Genomic DNA, 17,535 nt, shown 5'->3' on the forward strand with positions numbered 1-17,535 from the left:
AAAGATTACATTAATATCTCGTGCGCACACAACTAGTGGGAAAGAGAAAAATGCAGAGCTGCCAATCGAACAGTAGATGGGGATATTTGACAGCTGCTATTCGTGGTGCTCGGTCATGGGAGAGAAGATCCTATATTCATTCTGGTTAGCTGGATGTGTTTCTTTTTATCTCAACAGATGCATCACATAAAGAGAAATACTTTCTTATTAAGCTACAGAAAAATACATTCAGTTGATTCAGATGTAACTTGTTGAACATTACATGACTTGGATAACTGAGAAATTTGCAGGCCCAAATATGCTATTAGTCCTGGACATAAGCCCCAAGAGATTGTTGGTTTTTTTTCACAGTCTGGAAGCCTAACAAAAAAAATTGGGCGAAACATATAATAGCCTACCGGGTTGCTCCAGAGTGTAGGTTTTTGCAGTCTTTTTAAAATATTTAAGAAAATTCATGATCCCTTAAAGGTATAGCGGAGGATTTTCTTTTTCCGGGTGGGTAGCCTATACAATTGGTCCACCTAAAGCCTGTTGTATGCTTCTGCGTCAACTCCACGCCGTAGCTACGCCGTCACTCCTACGGCGTCGTGGCCGTTTTATGGTTCTGCGTCGGGTTGTGTTGCATCGCGGTGCATTTCACCGCGAGAACGCTAGGGGGACGGTATCAAGGCTGATTTATACTTCTGCGTCGAACTGACGCCGTAGCTACGCCGTAGGCTGTGTGTAGCGCGCGTACCCTCCGGCGTACCCTGACGTGCACCTCTCCAAAAATGTAACAACGCGTCAATTCTACGCGGACGCTAGCGCTGTGATTGGTCTGCTAGAACCCCTCCCTCGGGTTTCACACGCTCCCTCTGCATGTGTAATTGCGCGTCAACGCGGACAGCGACGCAGAAGTATAAACGAAAACCAACGCGTTGCCTACAGCGTAGTGGCTCCGGCGTAGGTCCGACACAGAAGTATAGTTACAATTTTTTCGAGGTGTATGTCGAGCTATGGCAGAGGGGGCGGAGAGGGGTTCGCGTCGACGCAGAAGGGTCTGCGGGGGTACGCCGTCGATTCGACGCAGAAGCATAAAACAGGCTTAAGTGTCAATCATTCTGGTGATATGTTTACGTAAGGCCGTCGTACGTGCTCGTCCCTATGTAGTGTGATGAGTTACGGTTTCAGCCATTCCTTTGAAAATGGCTGAGGTTCGAAAGAGAAAAAATTTATACGAAGTGTATGATAACAAGAGAAAGGCCGCAGAATATAGAAACAAGACCAGAGTGATTTTGGGTGAATATTTCACACGCTGGCGTGCGCTAAAAGCACAGGTTGGGCTTCCCACTGATGCCGCAGTCGCGAAGATACTACTAGACAGGTAAAGTTTGTCATGCTATTTGGAGAAATCCATTTAAAATCACTGCTAGTAAAAGTTAATGTAAGTGCACACGTTTAATAGGCGTTCCCTCTCGGGAGCAAATAGAGTGTTGCGCTTGTGCATTTTTAAAAAATTGGAGAGGGCGTGTCTTTTCTAAAATTAGGAAAGATCCTCCGCTATACCTTTAAGGCTAATATTTCAAACCGTATGCAAAACACTGACTCTTTCCATCTAATTGACCTGAGTTCACCATATATATATATATATATATATATATATATATATATATATATATATATATTCACCCTATTCAGTGTACATTATGGTGAATTCAGGTCAATTAGATAGATGGTTTGGAATTATGTGTAAATGATTAAAGAATTTTCATTTTTGGGCAACCTATCCATTTATAAATAGATTAGACCAAATAACAGAAGAGTCTTTGGAGTAAAAAAAAAAAGAAAGAAATATAAAAAGACACCAAAATTAAGTTAACTTCAGTCGATTTTTACTTTTGCGTTTCCCTTCAGCCATCAACCATCAATCATGGTTGCTTTTCTTGTAAAATATACAAGTAACCTCCAGAGGGTCCCTAAACTTTTTTATTTTATTGTCTCTTTTTTATTGTCTCTGGCCTTATATCGTTCAGGGGTTTTCTAATACAGGTTATGAACAATACATTTCTGTATTCTGTAAAATAGGTTGCATCGCTTCTGTTTTTTTTTTTTTTTTACGTGCTTTATAAATATAGGGCGGCTCCCTTTTGAGATTTGAGTGCTCCGGCGACAAAGAAGACAGTGCAGGGCCCAATTCCGCTTCCAGACGGACACGAGGCGTGCTTCTTGTGCCTGGGACCTGCCCAAGCCAAGATATCGCTTGACAGGCCCAGCTGTCAGCACTGCGAGGATATGACAGTCGGGGTGCTGTGCTCAAGGCCCTATATCGTGCTGAGCGCTGTTTCTGCTGCGCCTCCACTTCCTCCTCCCGCTTCCGTCGAACCGTGGGACAGGAAGCAACGGCAGTCGCACTCAGGAGCCTCTTGAAATGACCTCATGCTGGCCCAGCACCCACGTGTACCACAACCTTCGGAGCATCTGCTCTCTTATGCTGAGGACAGTCTTCACCCCCTCCGACAGAGCCCGCAAGGTGATCTCATGTGGCGCCTCGAACAATAATGCGATGTCCACAACAGCCTCGGAGAAGGACGACTGGTGTTGCAGCTCACTCCAGGAAGAGGACGCTTTTCACAGTGAGGTGAGCAAATGGCTGCTCAACCTGCCGATGCTGAGCTGTTGAGGATCCACAAAAAAGCAGTGGAGGAGCAAGACATGGATTGGTCAGCTCCCAAGGAGCCATCAAAGAACTGCCTGGATGAGTGGTTTCTGCAGTCGGGCCGCCGAGCTGCTGCCCTCCAGAGACCAGCACCCTTCTTCCCAGAGGTGCATGATGAGATCTCCCTGTCACTGTACACACCCCATTTCACCTCGTTTCTTTCAGCTGACTGCTAGGGCTATGAAAAAGCAGCCGCCCTTCGAGGAAGCAATTACGGCCCACCTCTGCCCTTCAGCTTCCTTCCAAACCATGTAGAACTACAACCAACATAACAGAGAAGGCCTTCATTGCAGCATTCTGCGCTTCATACAATGGTCTTCCAGGCCAAGCTACTCAAGTTGGACGAGGATACATTCAAAGAGTGTTCATATAACATGGCTCTGCTGGATGCCCCTGTGAGTCCCCAATGTCTCTTTGGCGATGCTGTGGGGATGTTCTCTGAGAAGTTATTGGAGGCTCAGAAGTAGTCCATGACCATGAGCCACTTCCAGCACAGACGCACTGGAGCCCATATTTTTCCCACTCAGTTAGGAATTGACAGTGGCAAGTCATTTTGAGTAAACCCAAGTCATTGCAGCCCTTTTAGCGGTTTTCGAATGCATGCCTTGCTCAGAAAGACACTATACGCTCCAGTTTAGGAGCAGGCCATCCCGGTTTGCAGGAGCAGGAGGAGCTGGTGCTCTGGACAGAGATACATTCACTTCTTGCCAAACAAGCAATAGAGGTGGTCAAATTCTAGACCCAAGACCGTTGCATTGCATGCTATCAAAGCACTCTTTCAGGATAACCACGATGAAGCAGATCCTCACGCATGTTCAGCCTGGGGAGTGGTTCATATTGGTGGATCTAAAGGATGCTTATTTTAATGGACAGGTGTGCAGATGGCATGTCATAAACCACTTGGAGCTGATGACAGTTTAGCCCTGCTCTTTTTTCTCCTGTATGTTCCGGACCACCACATTCTCCTCCAAATGGACAACATGGCTGTGGTGGAATATCTCAATCACCAAGGTGGTGTGCAGTCTTGCGCATTGCAGAGATTGGTGGAATACCGACTGTCCAGAGGGGGTGTAGCCCACAGGAAGTGGAGGCTGCATCTGCATTCCTCCAGTCTGCCTTAACTTTTTTTAGTCTAAATATTCGCCATTGATCAGTCATTTTTACTTGTTTACTTGCTCGATGCAATAGGGCTTCAGTATTCCAGGAGAAAGAGGTTTCCCCGTTATGCCAGCTACTGATGCAATGTCTCGTTCCTTTCCTCGCTTTCTATCCTCGCTTCCCATCTCCACCCGCTTAGGATGGGAGGGAATGATCCCCAGAAGGCACAGGTAATCTGGAGCCTGTTCGGAGAAGCGGAGATTGATTAGTTTGCGTCGGAAGAGAACACACACTGCCCGCTGTTCTTATCCTGAACATATGCTTCCTTGTAAGGGATTGCCCTGTCGAGCCGCAGGACCAGAAAGCGCAAATATGCTTTTCCTCCAGTCAGAGCTCCAGTCAAGTTCAGGATGGAGCAGGAGATGTTGCTTACACTGGCTTATACTTAAAGTGTATGTGTCCGCTTTTGCATCATTGCATCATGGTCAGGTGGACCAATGCTTGGTTGTAAGGCATAAGTTAGTGACAGGATTTTTGAATGGAGTGAGGCGGTTAAACGAAGTCGAAGTCCCTACAACAACAGACCGGCGTGCATTTAATAAATTATTAATTCAAGGACGTTGTGCAAGTTTACAGCAACAATGGAGCCACGAACTTCACACACTTTTGAAAATCTAGCATTTAGTTGATCCTGGTAAAAGCTCATTGTCACAGTTGTAAACACAATGGCTTTCTTTTTCCGCGAGGGGTTTTGGCGTCACGGCATTTGTTTCCATGCGGACCGATAAAGAACGCAACACACACATCTCCCGGACATCCTGTAGAATTGAAGGACATCAGATCGTGACTTCGAAACTCCTGAAGTGTTTCCAGAAAAGTGTGCCATATGCATCAGGCGTTCAGCCAACGGTCCGTGGGCGTGATGTCTGAGGCTGAGACTAGTTCTGAGGGCACTGTCTGAACCACTGTTTGAGTTGCTTCCCTCTGCCCAGCTACGAGTGCACTCATTAAAGACAGCGCTCTTGCTAGCTTTAGCCTGTGGAAAGCGTGTGGCAGACCTCCAAGCTTTGTCCGTTAAACCCACTTGTCTGGAGTTCAGAGGGGATGACTGTGTGGTTAGGCTGAGGCCTAGGCATGGTTATGTGCTTACGGTGCTTACAACGCCTTTTATGGTCCAAGTTATAACACTGCAGGCATTTGCCCCGGAGGAGTTAGTAACAGAGGACACAAAACATTGCTGCTGTGTCCTGTACACACGTTGTGCATATACAGTACATAAAACACTCCAGCCAGTTTCGTTTGTCGGAGCAGCTCTTTATTTATTCTGGAGGTCGCACTAAGGATCTGCTAGTTTTAAAACAAAGCCTGTCTCACTAGATTGTGGAGGTGATTGCTTTGACTTACAAAAGTTAGACTTTCCCATTTAGGTTCCGGATCCACTCCACTAGAGGCTTGCCGTCCTTGTGGGCTTGGGCACGAGGTATATCTATTCAGTACATTTGTTTGGCCGAAAGTTGGGCTTCTCATTTGCTAGGTTTTAAAACTTTTTGTAACTTATTTTTAAGTTTTATATTCAGTTATAGCCTGTCTTTGATATGCAGATGTTTGGTTTCTATTGTGACTTTTCCGTCCTTTGTCGTTGGGAAGTCACTTTAAATGATGTTTTATAAACAAAGTTCGGGAGGAGCACGTTCAAATAATTGATCCAATTATCACATCATTCCAACCAGCTGTCAACAATCAGTAATCAACATTTCTATCCAATCAGAATGAGTGCAGACCTATAAATACTCATTCGACTCACCAACGTTCCTCGACAGTTTTTCAGCATCCCTCCACCACCCCGTCTCCTCACACTCGCCTGGTTACTTCCTAAACCAGCAATACGGGGGGAGTATTCTGGGTTCGGGCCGAATACCGAGCCCGGAGCCCTCTCCTCGGACAGCACGCCAAATATGCATACCATTTATTCCATCGGACTTATTTGTGAGTGTGAACTCGTGAACATGACAGCATGTTACACAATCCCCAGAGCGTCAGCTACAGACCCAATGTCAAGAGAAACGATCTCGAGAGGAAATGTCTACGTTACCTAACTTTTTTGACGAAACATTCTAAGGCAATGATAGCCCAGTGCCATGTTAAATGGCATATGGCTCCACTGATCACGAGCGCTTGATCGGCATTGGTCAGTAATTATTACTCGCTCAATGCAGGGCTTCAGTATTCCAGGAGAAAGAGTCCCCATAGTGTCAGCAACTGACGCAATGTCTAGTTCCTTTCAACGCTTCCTGCCCCAACCCATTAGGAAGCGAGGGAAGGATGCAAGGAAAGAAAATGAGGATGGAGGAATCAAAGTGTAACGTGGAGTCAGGGGCGTTCGAATCCATTTGCGGTACTTTATTAGATGAACACAAACACACAGAAGATTAAACACAGGCAGGCAATGAAACACAGGGCGATCCAGAACTCGTGGTCAGAAACAGGCAATGGACGAGGCAGGCAGCAAACGTTCTTGAACAGAGTCCGAGGAAACAGGCAGGGATAGAGGAACCAGGAAAACCAGGGAAACTAGGACTGGGAGACAGAGAACAAACGCTGAGAAATGTATGCATGGTCAAAACAAGACTTCGCAGAGAACAAAGGGGTGAAGGGTCCAGATAAAAGGAAGCTGAGTGTGCACAGGTGACAGAGAGGACAGTGATGATTATGACCAGGCAGGGAAAGACGGTGATGAGTGTGATGAGATGGTGAAGGGAGTGATGGGAAGTGCAGTCCTTAATACTCGGGGGAAAGTGATCTGGAGAGACCAGGAGGAGGCGACGCAGAGCGCTCCGTGACACAAAGGAAATCTTATTTGTATTTTGGAAAATTCTTGATCACTTAAGCTTCACTCCAAAGCGTCATCATGCGCTCAAGGGAAATGCCCTTTTGTGTTGTTGAAATTTGGTCATTTAAAAATGCATTATGATTTTTTTATTTGGTAATTTAAAGGAAGATGTCCTGTTGAAATATGTGAAATGAAAGGTTTATTTAAACAGCAAATAATTACAATTATTGTGACAGATGTGAAAGGGGAGGAGAATTTATATGTGCGTTAGGTTTTTCGACAAGAAAGAATTCCACACAGGATACATCTGTGCATCCTTGCTCATAGCTCTGCGGAAAGCTTCCTCAATCCTTGTTCCTCACCTCTTCGCGGTGCAATTAGAGAATTGAGATGTCCTTCTTTTATCGGTTTCTGGGTCACAGGGTGGAGGATGGAGGAGTGAGGAAACAAGGAAGCATCAATTTGAGCATTGAGAAGCACCCTGCAAGTGTTTAGGGTGCCATTTGGGACAGGGCCTAGCCTATATGAGCTAGCAATCTTGTCAGTGGCAAATATTAGTTCACCAGCAGATGGAACGATTATGCCAAACTCAAATATTTCTCAAAGTACACCTGTTAATACCGTACAAATAAATGTTTTCATGCATCTGCAGATATTTAAAAACAACAATAATAACAACATGTGTGCTTTCCTTGTGTGAATAGCAGACAACTTTAGGAATATGTTTAAAATGACTGGCCATGATAAAGCTTTAAATATTTTAGTTGTGATTTTGGGGTATAGCCTTTAATCTGAAAGTCATGTGAACCAACTGGTGTACAAAACTAGGGGAATGTCAAAGGGAGAAGACAAATAGTGCTTTCCCACCCACCACCTCACTCACACCCATGCTGACCTCAGCCACCTCTTGGTGTTCTTCCCCCAGATGTCTTAAGTCTTAAATCCTATTAGTCAAGGTTTCTCAGAGCCATTAAATGTAATTTTCCCAATTTCTATGGATTGCTTCATCATTTAAGTGAGCTGAGAGAGTATATCCCCAAAAGTCACTCTGCTATATATCATTCTCAAAATATTGAAACTAAAAGAAGAAAAAAGTGCAACATTGCATAAGCAGGATAATTTTTCATAAAATCGTATATTACAATATAAAAAATGATATATTTTTGAAATAGATCTGTATTAGCTTTATAAATGCACACATTTCAAAACTGTTTCTGAGCACATCTCAGAATTCAACCGACAACCAAGGTGCATGGTATGCCAAACATGACAAAGTCTAATCTTGTTCTCTTCCAGTGTGTCACCTCACTCTCAGCCACCTCAAACTCAAGCCCCACTGCAAATCATCCATGGCAAGGCCAACCTCCCAGTCATGACCCTGCTTTCATGTGAACAAATAAAAAACGGAAGTTTAGCAGTAGGGTTTAAGGTTGAATCAACTAGGGCTTGATTTTTCAACCATGCCTTTGGGGCCGTTTTATCACTTAGCTTGGCTAATTTTGAGATTTACTTCCTCTTGTTTTGTATTTGATATCATAGCTTGGCAAGATGAACAGTTGAGTTCATGATGCATGCAATTTGCATGCATGCAAAAGGGGACGATGCAAGGGGACAGATCTGAACAAAGAGACTATATAAAATACTGTAGGCAGGATGTTTTCCAGTCCTTGGTTATTTTATGCTAACTTTGCTGTAATTAATTTAAAGATTAAGTGAAATTTTAATGTGAATATAAAAATACACGTTTCAATGTAATATCTCTTTAGCAGTGAGTTGCTTTTATTGCCAAACATAACAAATGACATGGTGTAAATTGTAGGAAGAATTCACTTCAACTCAAAATTAGCAAGGTGTCAAGGGGCGTTTTTATTTTTGATCTTGATTTTCGTAAATAAAATGTCAGTGAGGTGCTTCATTGAAACCACAGCAAAGAGGAGTGCATCAGAAAAAGCTATCACCAATAAAAGACTGAATTCGGTTGTTTTTTTAACAACTTTTTAAGGGCCACAGTTTTGTCTCTGTGTTTTACTGTAGGGTTGGCACTTCTACAGATGGGACGGTAGCTGGCAAGTATTTGTTTATAAACCCTACTTGTTTGGGTACAATACTTGAACTAACTTCTATTCAGCAAACAGTGTGAATCCATGCAAAGCCTTTTCCCAAAGTCCTTTTGAAGGCGACAGCCCATTGAAGGAGGAGGAGAGAGGGATTAGCGTCTTCAGCAGCAGTGCATTTCCGAGGGAGCTGATTAGCTCGCCATTCATTGTTAAATCGAGCAAAGGAAGGCCCTAGAGGACTGAAAAGAGCCAAATAGGTGGGCCTGGAATAAAACATCCACAGGAAGCCCAACACAGGCTACATGAAATTTTCCCAACATTTTTTTTTTCTCCCGAGATGGTGGCATGAAAAAGGAGATTAGCATACAAAATTAGATGCTAGATGATTTGTGGGGCGACTTGGTTCATGTTTTCCCTCTGTCTCAACAAAGTTAATTAAACTAGTCTTAAACAGTAAAGAAACATCCAAGCGCAAAAGCATTGGGAGTGCTTTGAGGATTACCAAGACAGAAAAGGAGGCATTTGTGAAGAAGAAATTGAGAGAGGCGTGAAGGAAGGAAGACTATAATTAAATGCTCTCTCTCATTGTCTCTCTGCCCCAGGGTTATGTGACATCAAGCTGAAGAATACAGAAAGAAAAGGGTTATATATGCCCAAGACAAAGAAATCATTAGGTCTGACCAACAGTCTACGGTAAATAATTGAATTTTACAATGTGTGGAACTAGGATTCACGATATGGTCTTTCATTTTTTTTACGCTTAAAATGTCATTATTATTATTATGAAGCACATGTATTTCGTGCGAGGATATTTTGCTACACAAACAACAAGTGGCTCAGTTAATTCAGATGCATTCATCTAACCTAAATGAATGAAAACATTAAAAGACGATACCTATTACATAATTTTAATTATGAAAGCAAAGTAAAAAAAAAAACACATAGAAAGAAACTATCATAGAAAAACAGCACTATAGTATCTGTGCAATAAATTAACAATATACAAAGTGCTTCCTCTTATTTACAGTTCATATACAGTCTCAGGGTAAAACTATTATCAGAATGCAAAAAAACAGGCAAGAAAACATTAGGCAAGCAATGATTCTGATGGCAGTTGGAGAAGTGGCCCGAATCGTGAATTCAAAACTCCTTTAAAAATGATCATTCCAATAAATTATCCATCAAAGTACATCACTGTTGGTGCATGAAAAGGTTATTCACAGTCTATTGTGCTATATATTGGTTAGATGCGGTGTTCAGTGCTATCCTACAATGTATACAGGAGTCATTTTGAATATGTGTTCAAAACTCTGGAAGGTGTCCATTTAAGCATTCAGATGGACCTTTGAGCTCATATCATTCTCAAGCTCAGGGTGTATTGTAGACAAAAACATCTGCTTAACTTCTAGACCACCGTATAGCGAACAGTTCAGGACATCTCTAGTGCTTCTTCTTCAACCTATAGCTTTTCCTGCGGCTGGCACTATCGTTCGTGACCCGTTTGGCCCTCTTCACACAATAGTACTTTGTGACAGTTTTGCGGCACTGCTCGCATTTTACAGCGCAACACCAGTGGAACTTGCAGTTGCAGCTGGACACGGTCTCGGCCCTGCGTTCCTCCACAGCCAGGCCACACTCTCCGCACAGCCGCTTGCAGCTACGCTTCTCCCATTTGCTCAGATTCTTGCCCTTCCTCAAGCACTCGCGGCCCTCGGTGCCCGGCAAGCCTAGAGTGCGGTTCTCCAAGCAGTAGTCGGGGGAATCCTCCAAGTGCACCAGCTCTTTACGCGAGATGGAGCTGAAGGTCTCGGCGATCGCTCCGCGGCTGGCTGCGCTGTTCCCCGCGCCACGCAGCAGGTCCACCTTCACGGCCCTGTGATACTTCTCCTTTAGGTAGTTGCCCACCTCGCGAAACTCGGGCAACTGAAGCCAGCAGGTCTGAGTGGTGCAGCTGCCAGACACTCCATGGCACTTGCACGTCCTCTGCATGGTTCCTTTCACTGCCTGGTTGAAGAGAGGATCTCACGTTAAAGAACGCACTCATTCATGCATTCTAGAGGCAAATGTTCATGTTTCAAAACATTCTAATTAGGATTGAACTTATCAGTCGAAATATACAATGCGCTCTTTATAGGCACCCTATACATCCACTTAAACAAGCAGAAGGAAACTCTGAGTTAAGAGGAAGTGGTTCAAAGTTCAAGTCTGGGGATTTCTCTTTTCTTGGTGGTCGTACAAGAATTCCTGACTTCGGCTGAAACAAACAGCTGTCCTTAAAAAAGGAACGCCTCTTTTCTCATTCACTCGGCGCAAGGCGCAGAATCAGGGTTTCACATCGAGCTAGATTGTTAGGCGCAGGAAAGGGGTGTATTTATTTTGCATAGCCATTGTCAACATGTTTTCTGTCATAGGCAGACCCAGTGGCAAGTCCATTGAGGAGGAAGTGAAAAAGAATTCTTTCACATTTTTTCAGTTACAATGATGCTCCAGGTGCCAATGAATTGACAAAACCTGCAGACGGGGCACAGACAGGATAAACAAAGAGCACTTGAGCCACATGGCTGTGATCCCCGTGGCTCTCTCAAGTACAACAAAGACCAACATAAATGTAAGATCCTTATTGCAAGAATAAAACTAAACACTTATTTGGGAAGCAACAGAATACAGAACCTTTGCAATGTGCGGACCCCTAGGTCGTCTAATTAAGCTTGCACCACTGATCCCAAGAATCTCAAGTTAAGGCCTCGTCATAAAGGACATTCACAGGCTGTAAATAGGCCCTTCTGGTACAGCGCACACTATTGGGAGAACGAGTGGCACCTTGCTTATGGGGCCGTGAATGAAACTCTTGGGTGGTAAGCTATCATTAGAAGCACTGAAAAATGATTCAAAAGCCACTCTGCGAGCTGTTGGTGGCCAACAGACATGCCTGAAATTTAGGCCCCAGCCAGCCCAGATGACTTCATATACCTTGCGTCCTACTTCGTTGTTGTGCAGGTTCATGGCGGCTCGTGCATCCTGTCCGGTTTCCAGTGCATCCACAAACTGCTTGGAGATCACCTCTCCGAATCCTACGTTATCGCTGCAGCCTCCCCATAGCCATCCCTGACCACCTGAGATGACAACAGAATGTTTTTGATAGACTAAATTGAACATTTCTACTTATGTGACATCTAATTTCGTGAAATTCCTTTCCTGCAATTATGGCACACTATGAGTGGGGACAATTATTGGAGAATTTAAGAGCAAAAATATGAAGCTTATACAATTATATTTATACACTTCAAAAGTAGGGGTTAGTAAGATTTTTCTTTGTAAAGAAAATCAATGTTCTTGTGAATTTTATATTCATCAAAGAATCCTGAAAAAGATATTACGCAGACTTTTTTATAATGTATTCTTACTTAAAATAATAAAAAATGCTTTGTGTGAAAGATCATGTTACACTGAAAACTGGAGTAAAGGCTGCTGAAAATTTAGCTTTGCCATCATAGGAGTAAATTACATTTTAAAATGACAATAGAAAACAGTTACACGATATTTTACATTTATTTAATTTTTTATCAAACAGATGCAGCCTTAGAGAGCATAAGAGAATCCTACTGACCCCAAACTTTCGAACAGTATGAATATATAAAAGCACTTACATTAATGGGATAGTGAAAATTTAAATTCTGGCATCTCACCCTCATGTCGTTCCAAACTCGTAAGACTTTCGTTCATCTTCGGAACACAAATCAAGACATTTTAATGAAGTCTGAGAGCGCTTCCTGTCCCTCCATTGACAGCTACGCAACTGACACTTTGACGCTTCAAAAAGTTCAGAGATCGTAAAACTAATCCATATGAATTGAGAGGTTCAGTCCAAATTTCCTGAAGATCACTTTATATGATAAACAGATTGAATTTAGGCTTTTATTCACATAAACACTGATCAGCGAACATAAACAGAAGCTGCCTGATGCACGAGAACAAACCTCATTGGTTATTGCGGAAACTGAAACGTTCTGCAAAACACGAGAATGAACCTCACTGGTTCTCACATGTCAAGCGAACATGCTTGATCTTCCGTTTCCCACAACTGATGTGCGAGTTGATGAATGTTTATATGTGAATAAAAGCCTATTTTCAATCTGTTCATCTTCTAAAGCGATTGTGTCTATTCAGAAATATTGGGCTAACCGCTCAATTCATATGGATTAGATTTACGACATCTTCATGAAGTTTTGAAGCGTCAAAGTGATGCGTTCTGTCAATGGAGGGACAGGAAGCTCTCAGATTCCATCAAAAAATATCTTCATTTGTGTTCCGAAGATGAACAAAAGTCTTACGGGTTTGGAACAGCATCAGGGTATAAGTAATTAATGACAGAATTTTCATTTTTAGGTGAACTATCCCTTTAATTCTTCTGTTGAAACGTGTTTTATTTGAACTGTGATGTTGTTCTCATCATTTCTAGAGTTGTTTTAGAGATTTAGCCATTAGATTTTCACGGGAGAACAAAGTTGTAAAACTGAATATAACTTTACAGGAAAAAAAAGGTTAGTGAGTGATTGTCTACATTAAAATGATGTTAACATGCTTAACCCAGAACATGACTTTCCATCTATGCTGAGACGTAGTTTATCACCTCGCTGGCCGTTCCTGGTGTCATCACATCCGCAGTTATCAAAGTCACCGAGGCTGCAGTTCCTGGTGAGGGTATACATGACTCCGGCAGAGCTGATGGCATGGAAAAACGCTGTTTCTCTGTTTGCTGTGATTAGAAACAACACTGAAATTAATATTCTGTGCAAATGTCATTTTATTTATCTGGTCTATGGAATACAATGTACTGTATGCTGGTCAAACACTGGTGCGTATCATTTTTACTAACATCCTGAACACCATGAATCATGATTTACTCAGATGCTTAGCATCTATCTCAGTAGGAATGGCTTTTGACTTTATTTCCCCTGCATCAAACAGAGAGTAGCGCTGTTGGTCTACTCTCATATACGTGTATTGTCGGTCTGGGGTCGGCACTGGACTGAGACAGGTCCCCTCTTTGGCACTTAAGGAATGCTTAATGAAAGGAGTCTGAAGCAAACCTTTGACCCACACCCTTTGACTTGAGAGGGCGTCCATTTCACTCGCTCATTCTGATGCACAATATCCCCTTGGTGGCTTTTCTACTTGCCTATTAACAGACCGGGTTTAATTGACTCAAGAATGCAGTGTTTTCAGGCACATCAACATTGGGAGACGCTTCTCTATGGTTTAAACAGGATCAATGTGTTTGTTTTAAGAGCTGTTTCTGTGATTGATACAGATGGGCTTTGAGTTACTAAACACACAGTATACCTAACACACACTTGCACTTTTATTCTATTAAAATGTTTGCATTTTTAAAGATCTGAAAGCACAATACATATAAAACGATCATCAACAGAGGTCATAGTTCTCACCGCTTCTGAGTCCACTGTGGGTGGAGAGCTGAAGAGCCCTCTCCGGGCAGTTCCAGCGGTCCCACGCAAACTGATACTTGCACTCTTCAATCCCACTTTGAGCTCCTGCGGCCACACTGCTGGAGTAGATCAAGTAGGCCTGAAACAATGCAAACCACACAAAAAGATTTGGTATGAAATACACACTCACTATGAAGTGGTTACAAAAAAAAACTCACTAAAACTATTCTCAGCATACACAATTCATATATAAATGCACCTGTATGTTAATTTATTAAATTATTATATTCAAAAGTTGCTGTTGAACAATAGTGAAATATCTACATTTAATATTTAATTCATTTAAAACTTTAATATAATTCGTAAAATTATTATTATAGATATAATTTTCATGCTTTTTAATTTTTTAGATAAAGCTTTTCAATAAGGTTTCATTTGTTAACATGAACTAACGCTAAACAGTTCTTCTACATCATTGATTAATCTTAGTTCATTTTAACATTTACTAATGTATCATTAAAATCAAAAGTTGTACTTGGTAACATTAGTTAATGCACTGTGAAATAACATGAACAAACAATGAACAATTGTTATTTTATTAACCCACATTAACAAATAATAAATGGAGTAAAAATATATGCATCATAGTAAGTTAATTAATGCATGTAAATATTTCCCTATGGTTCCACAGTGGTCTAAAATATATATTTGCTGGATATATATATATATATTTTATTATGTTTAATAAAAAGAGCACCAAAACGACACATTAGAGTAAGATAATTGTTTTTTTGTGTGTGTTTTTTTTAATGTAATTGTTTTTTGTAGTTCCACAATTGTACAAACTCAGAGATTGATCAGAAATGCACACAAAAAGTAAACAAAAAGGGTCTATGTGACTGTGAAACTGTGGTACAATCTAATATGTCTCAAGTGGTTTAGAAGAGACAGCACCACAAGTGCTCTCACGGGCGGCTGGGTTGCTAATGATGACCACCCACCAAAGGCCCCTTCCCTTGCCACTCAGTAAAAAGTCCTCACAACTTCACATTGTGAATGAGCTGAAGTGTGTGAAAGCTATATGGTCCAATCCACCCCAAGCAGCAAGTAATACCTAATCCACAAACATACATGCTCCAGAAATACAGCACCCGTGGTGGTGTGCGAATCTTTTTAATTTGCCACTTGCTTGCATTGTGATCACAGGGTCCCCATCAAACATTGACTACCCAAATCCATAAATGATTTCGACATTTTGAAGTTTCTCTCTCCTGGTAAAGATCAGCAAAGCAGATCAAAAGATGTTGGCTTACCTTTGGGCCAGTCATCAGGAAATTATTCACTGACCTGGAAGATAGAGCAGCCTATTAAGTCAGATGACCCAAAACTTGCATATGTTCCCTTAGAAATTACAAGTAACACGTCAAATTGATAAAACGTCATTTTAAACATTTTAAAATAAGTTTACCTAATTAAAAATAGGCATACTGATCTTAAAAGTAAATTTTCAAATGGAAATTGTGGCATATATATATATATTTATATCACAATCTAAGTTAAAAAAAGAACATAGCTGCATAGCTTCTCCTCATGCATGCTAACTAAATGAAACGAGGCTCAAAGCTTCTTTATCACGGAACATAACAGAAAAACGATCAGTTGATGTCTCTGTTAAACCCCGATTTTTTAATCCAGAGATTAGCACAGCATGTAAACGTTCGATAGCCTATATAAAATCAATTAATTAATCAATCGCCTGCCTAAAATCAAATGAAACGCGGAACTCACCAACTGCAGCAAGACTTCATGTGAGCCATCAGGATGAACGCGTAATAATAAAACTCCAAATGCATGAACATCCTGAGAGAGAGGACTGGCAGACTTATCTTCACCTTGGAAAGCAGAGGGGTCTGCAAGAGCTCTATATAACCTACATCCAGAATTCAGAGGCTGGGGGTCTCATGTGTGAGCCAAGGGGGTTCTGAAATGGAGCTCCTCTCATCCCAACAAGAGATTATCTACTTAATTAAAGATTTTCCCTTTTCTTACTCGTTCAGCCAATCAGAACTATTGTACCAGAGAGAGATTGAAATGATCAAAAGGGCACCCTGGGCTCCTCCAGGACAAATAGCTGGGAAGAGCTCCCTGTGTGCTAACAGTTGGAGTGAATTAATATGAAATCAGGATGGCATCTCTAAGGTTGTGCCTTAAAACTCAATTTCAAGAGCAGCATGACAGGGGGCTGATACAGTATGTGGTTGATAACGCTCAGGGATTACTGACATTATCTACTGGATCAAACGACAAATGTTATTTGTAGCGTTGTCATGAATTTATAGGCTTATAAGCAAGTTAAATTCAAACTTATGAATAGAGTTTTTAGATCCGCTGAAATCCGGTTAAATGCACAGATAGGCTAAAATGTAATATGATTAATGATAAATAAAATTTCAGTAAAATAGTTGAAAAAATAAATGCGCATGACAGGCATTTTTAAAGCATTTAAAGCATTTTTTGCTTTAATAGCCTGACTGCGTTAAAAGTTATATTATATAGTTATAACTTTAATAAATATTATTATTATGTTTTAAAACGGCACAATGCTAAATGTATCCATGAGCGCGAGGAGTTGAATTAAAAGATAAACATCTGGAATTAACATAGATAAGAAGGATAATCGACACGATTGTGTTTGCGTTTTTCAGGAGGACTTCATAACTCTTTTTAAATTGTTCTTTTACCTTTTCTCTCAGTTTAGTCCTTAGTTGAAGCTTCATGACCTTTAGGTTCAGCTTCTTTGACGTCCGCGTATCTTCTCTTGTGCAAATTAGGATTAGGAAAGTTATTTGGGAGATTCCAGAGGGATGTTTTTGGATTAGGCTTTGAAAGGCTTTCATATGAAGTAAAGCGAATTTGCCACTATATTCTAAATCCACTGTTTGGTCTATTTAAATGTGAGTAGATTAAAGTTATCAATGAAAATGTTAAACACTAAATATATAGGGCCTATTCATTATTGTAAAATGATGTTGCAATTGACGTTTTACCTAAAATCTAAATGCGTACATTTATTTATTTATTTTAGCATGTGCTCGGAAAAGTTTTTGCTTTTTAAAATATAAATAAAATGAAAATACATACCAACCAGGTTTAGTATCAGTTTTCACATTTAAATTTCAATAGGATAACTATTTTCTTTTGTAATTTAGGGCTCCATAGAAAATCGTTATTTCATGTTAAAAAATGTTTCAGGAAACTTACGCAGCGCTATAAGGCTATACATTTTTGCGCACGGGTAAACGTTTAATTCATTACATGAATCAAAATGAATAAGTATTACATTTTCTGTCTTAAAAATGACATCCATTTATCATAAATGATTTATGAATACAATGTGGTCAGCGTGAC

At 41.2% G+C, this 17,535-nt stretch overlaps 1 protein-coding gene across 1 annotated transcript; it reads right to left on the reverse strand.

Annotated features, from left to right (window-relative positions):
- Positions 1-9,614: 9,614 nt before the first annotated feature.
- Positions 9,615-16,490, reverse strand: wnt8b (wingless-type MMTV integration site family, member 8b). The gene is made up of 6 exons (XM_079635748.1): positions 15,916-16,490; positions 15,441-15,474; positions 14,128-14,266; positions 13,311-13,436; positions 11,651-11,793; positions 9,615-10,684 (listed from the first exon to the last, which is right to left on the reverse strand). The coding sequence occupies exons 1-6, from the start codon at positions 15,984-15,986 to the stop codon at positions 10,121-10,123; spliced, it is 1,077 nt and encodes a 358-aa protein (XP_079491874.1). The 5' UTR covers positions 15,987-16,490; the 3' UTR covers positions 9,615-10,120.
- Between the last annotated feature and the right edge of the window lie 1,045 nt (positions 16,491-17,535).

This window comes from Phoxinus phoxinus, assembly GCF_949152265.1.
Source record: "Phoxinus phoxinus genome assembly, chromosome: 14".
In the NCBI taxonomy this organism is placed as follows: Eukaryota; Metazoa; Chordata; class Actinopteri; order Cypriniformes; family Leuciscidae; genus Phoxinus; species Phoxinus phoxinus.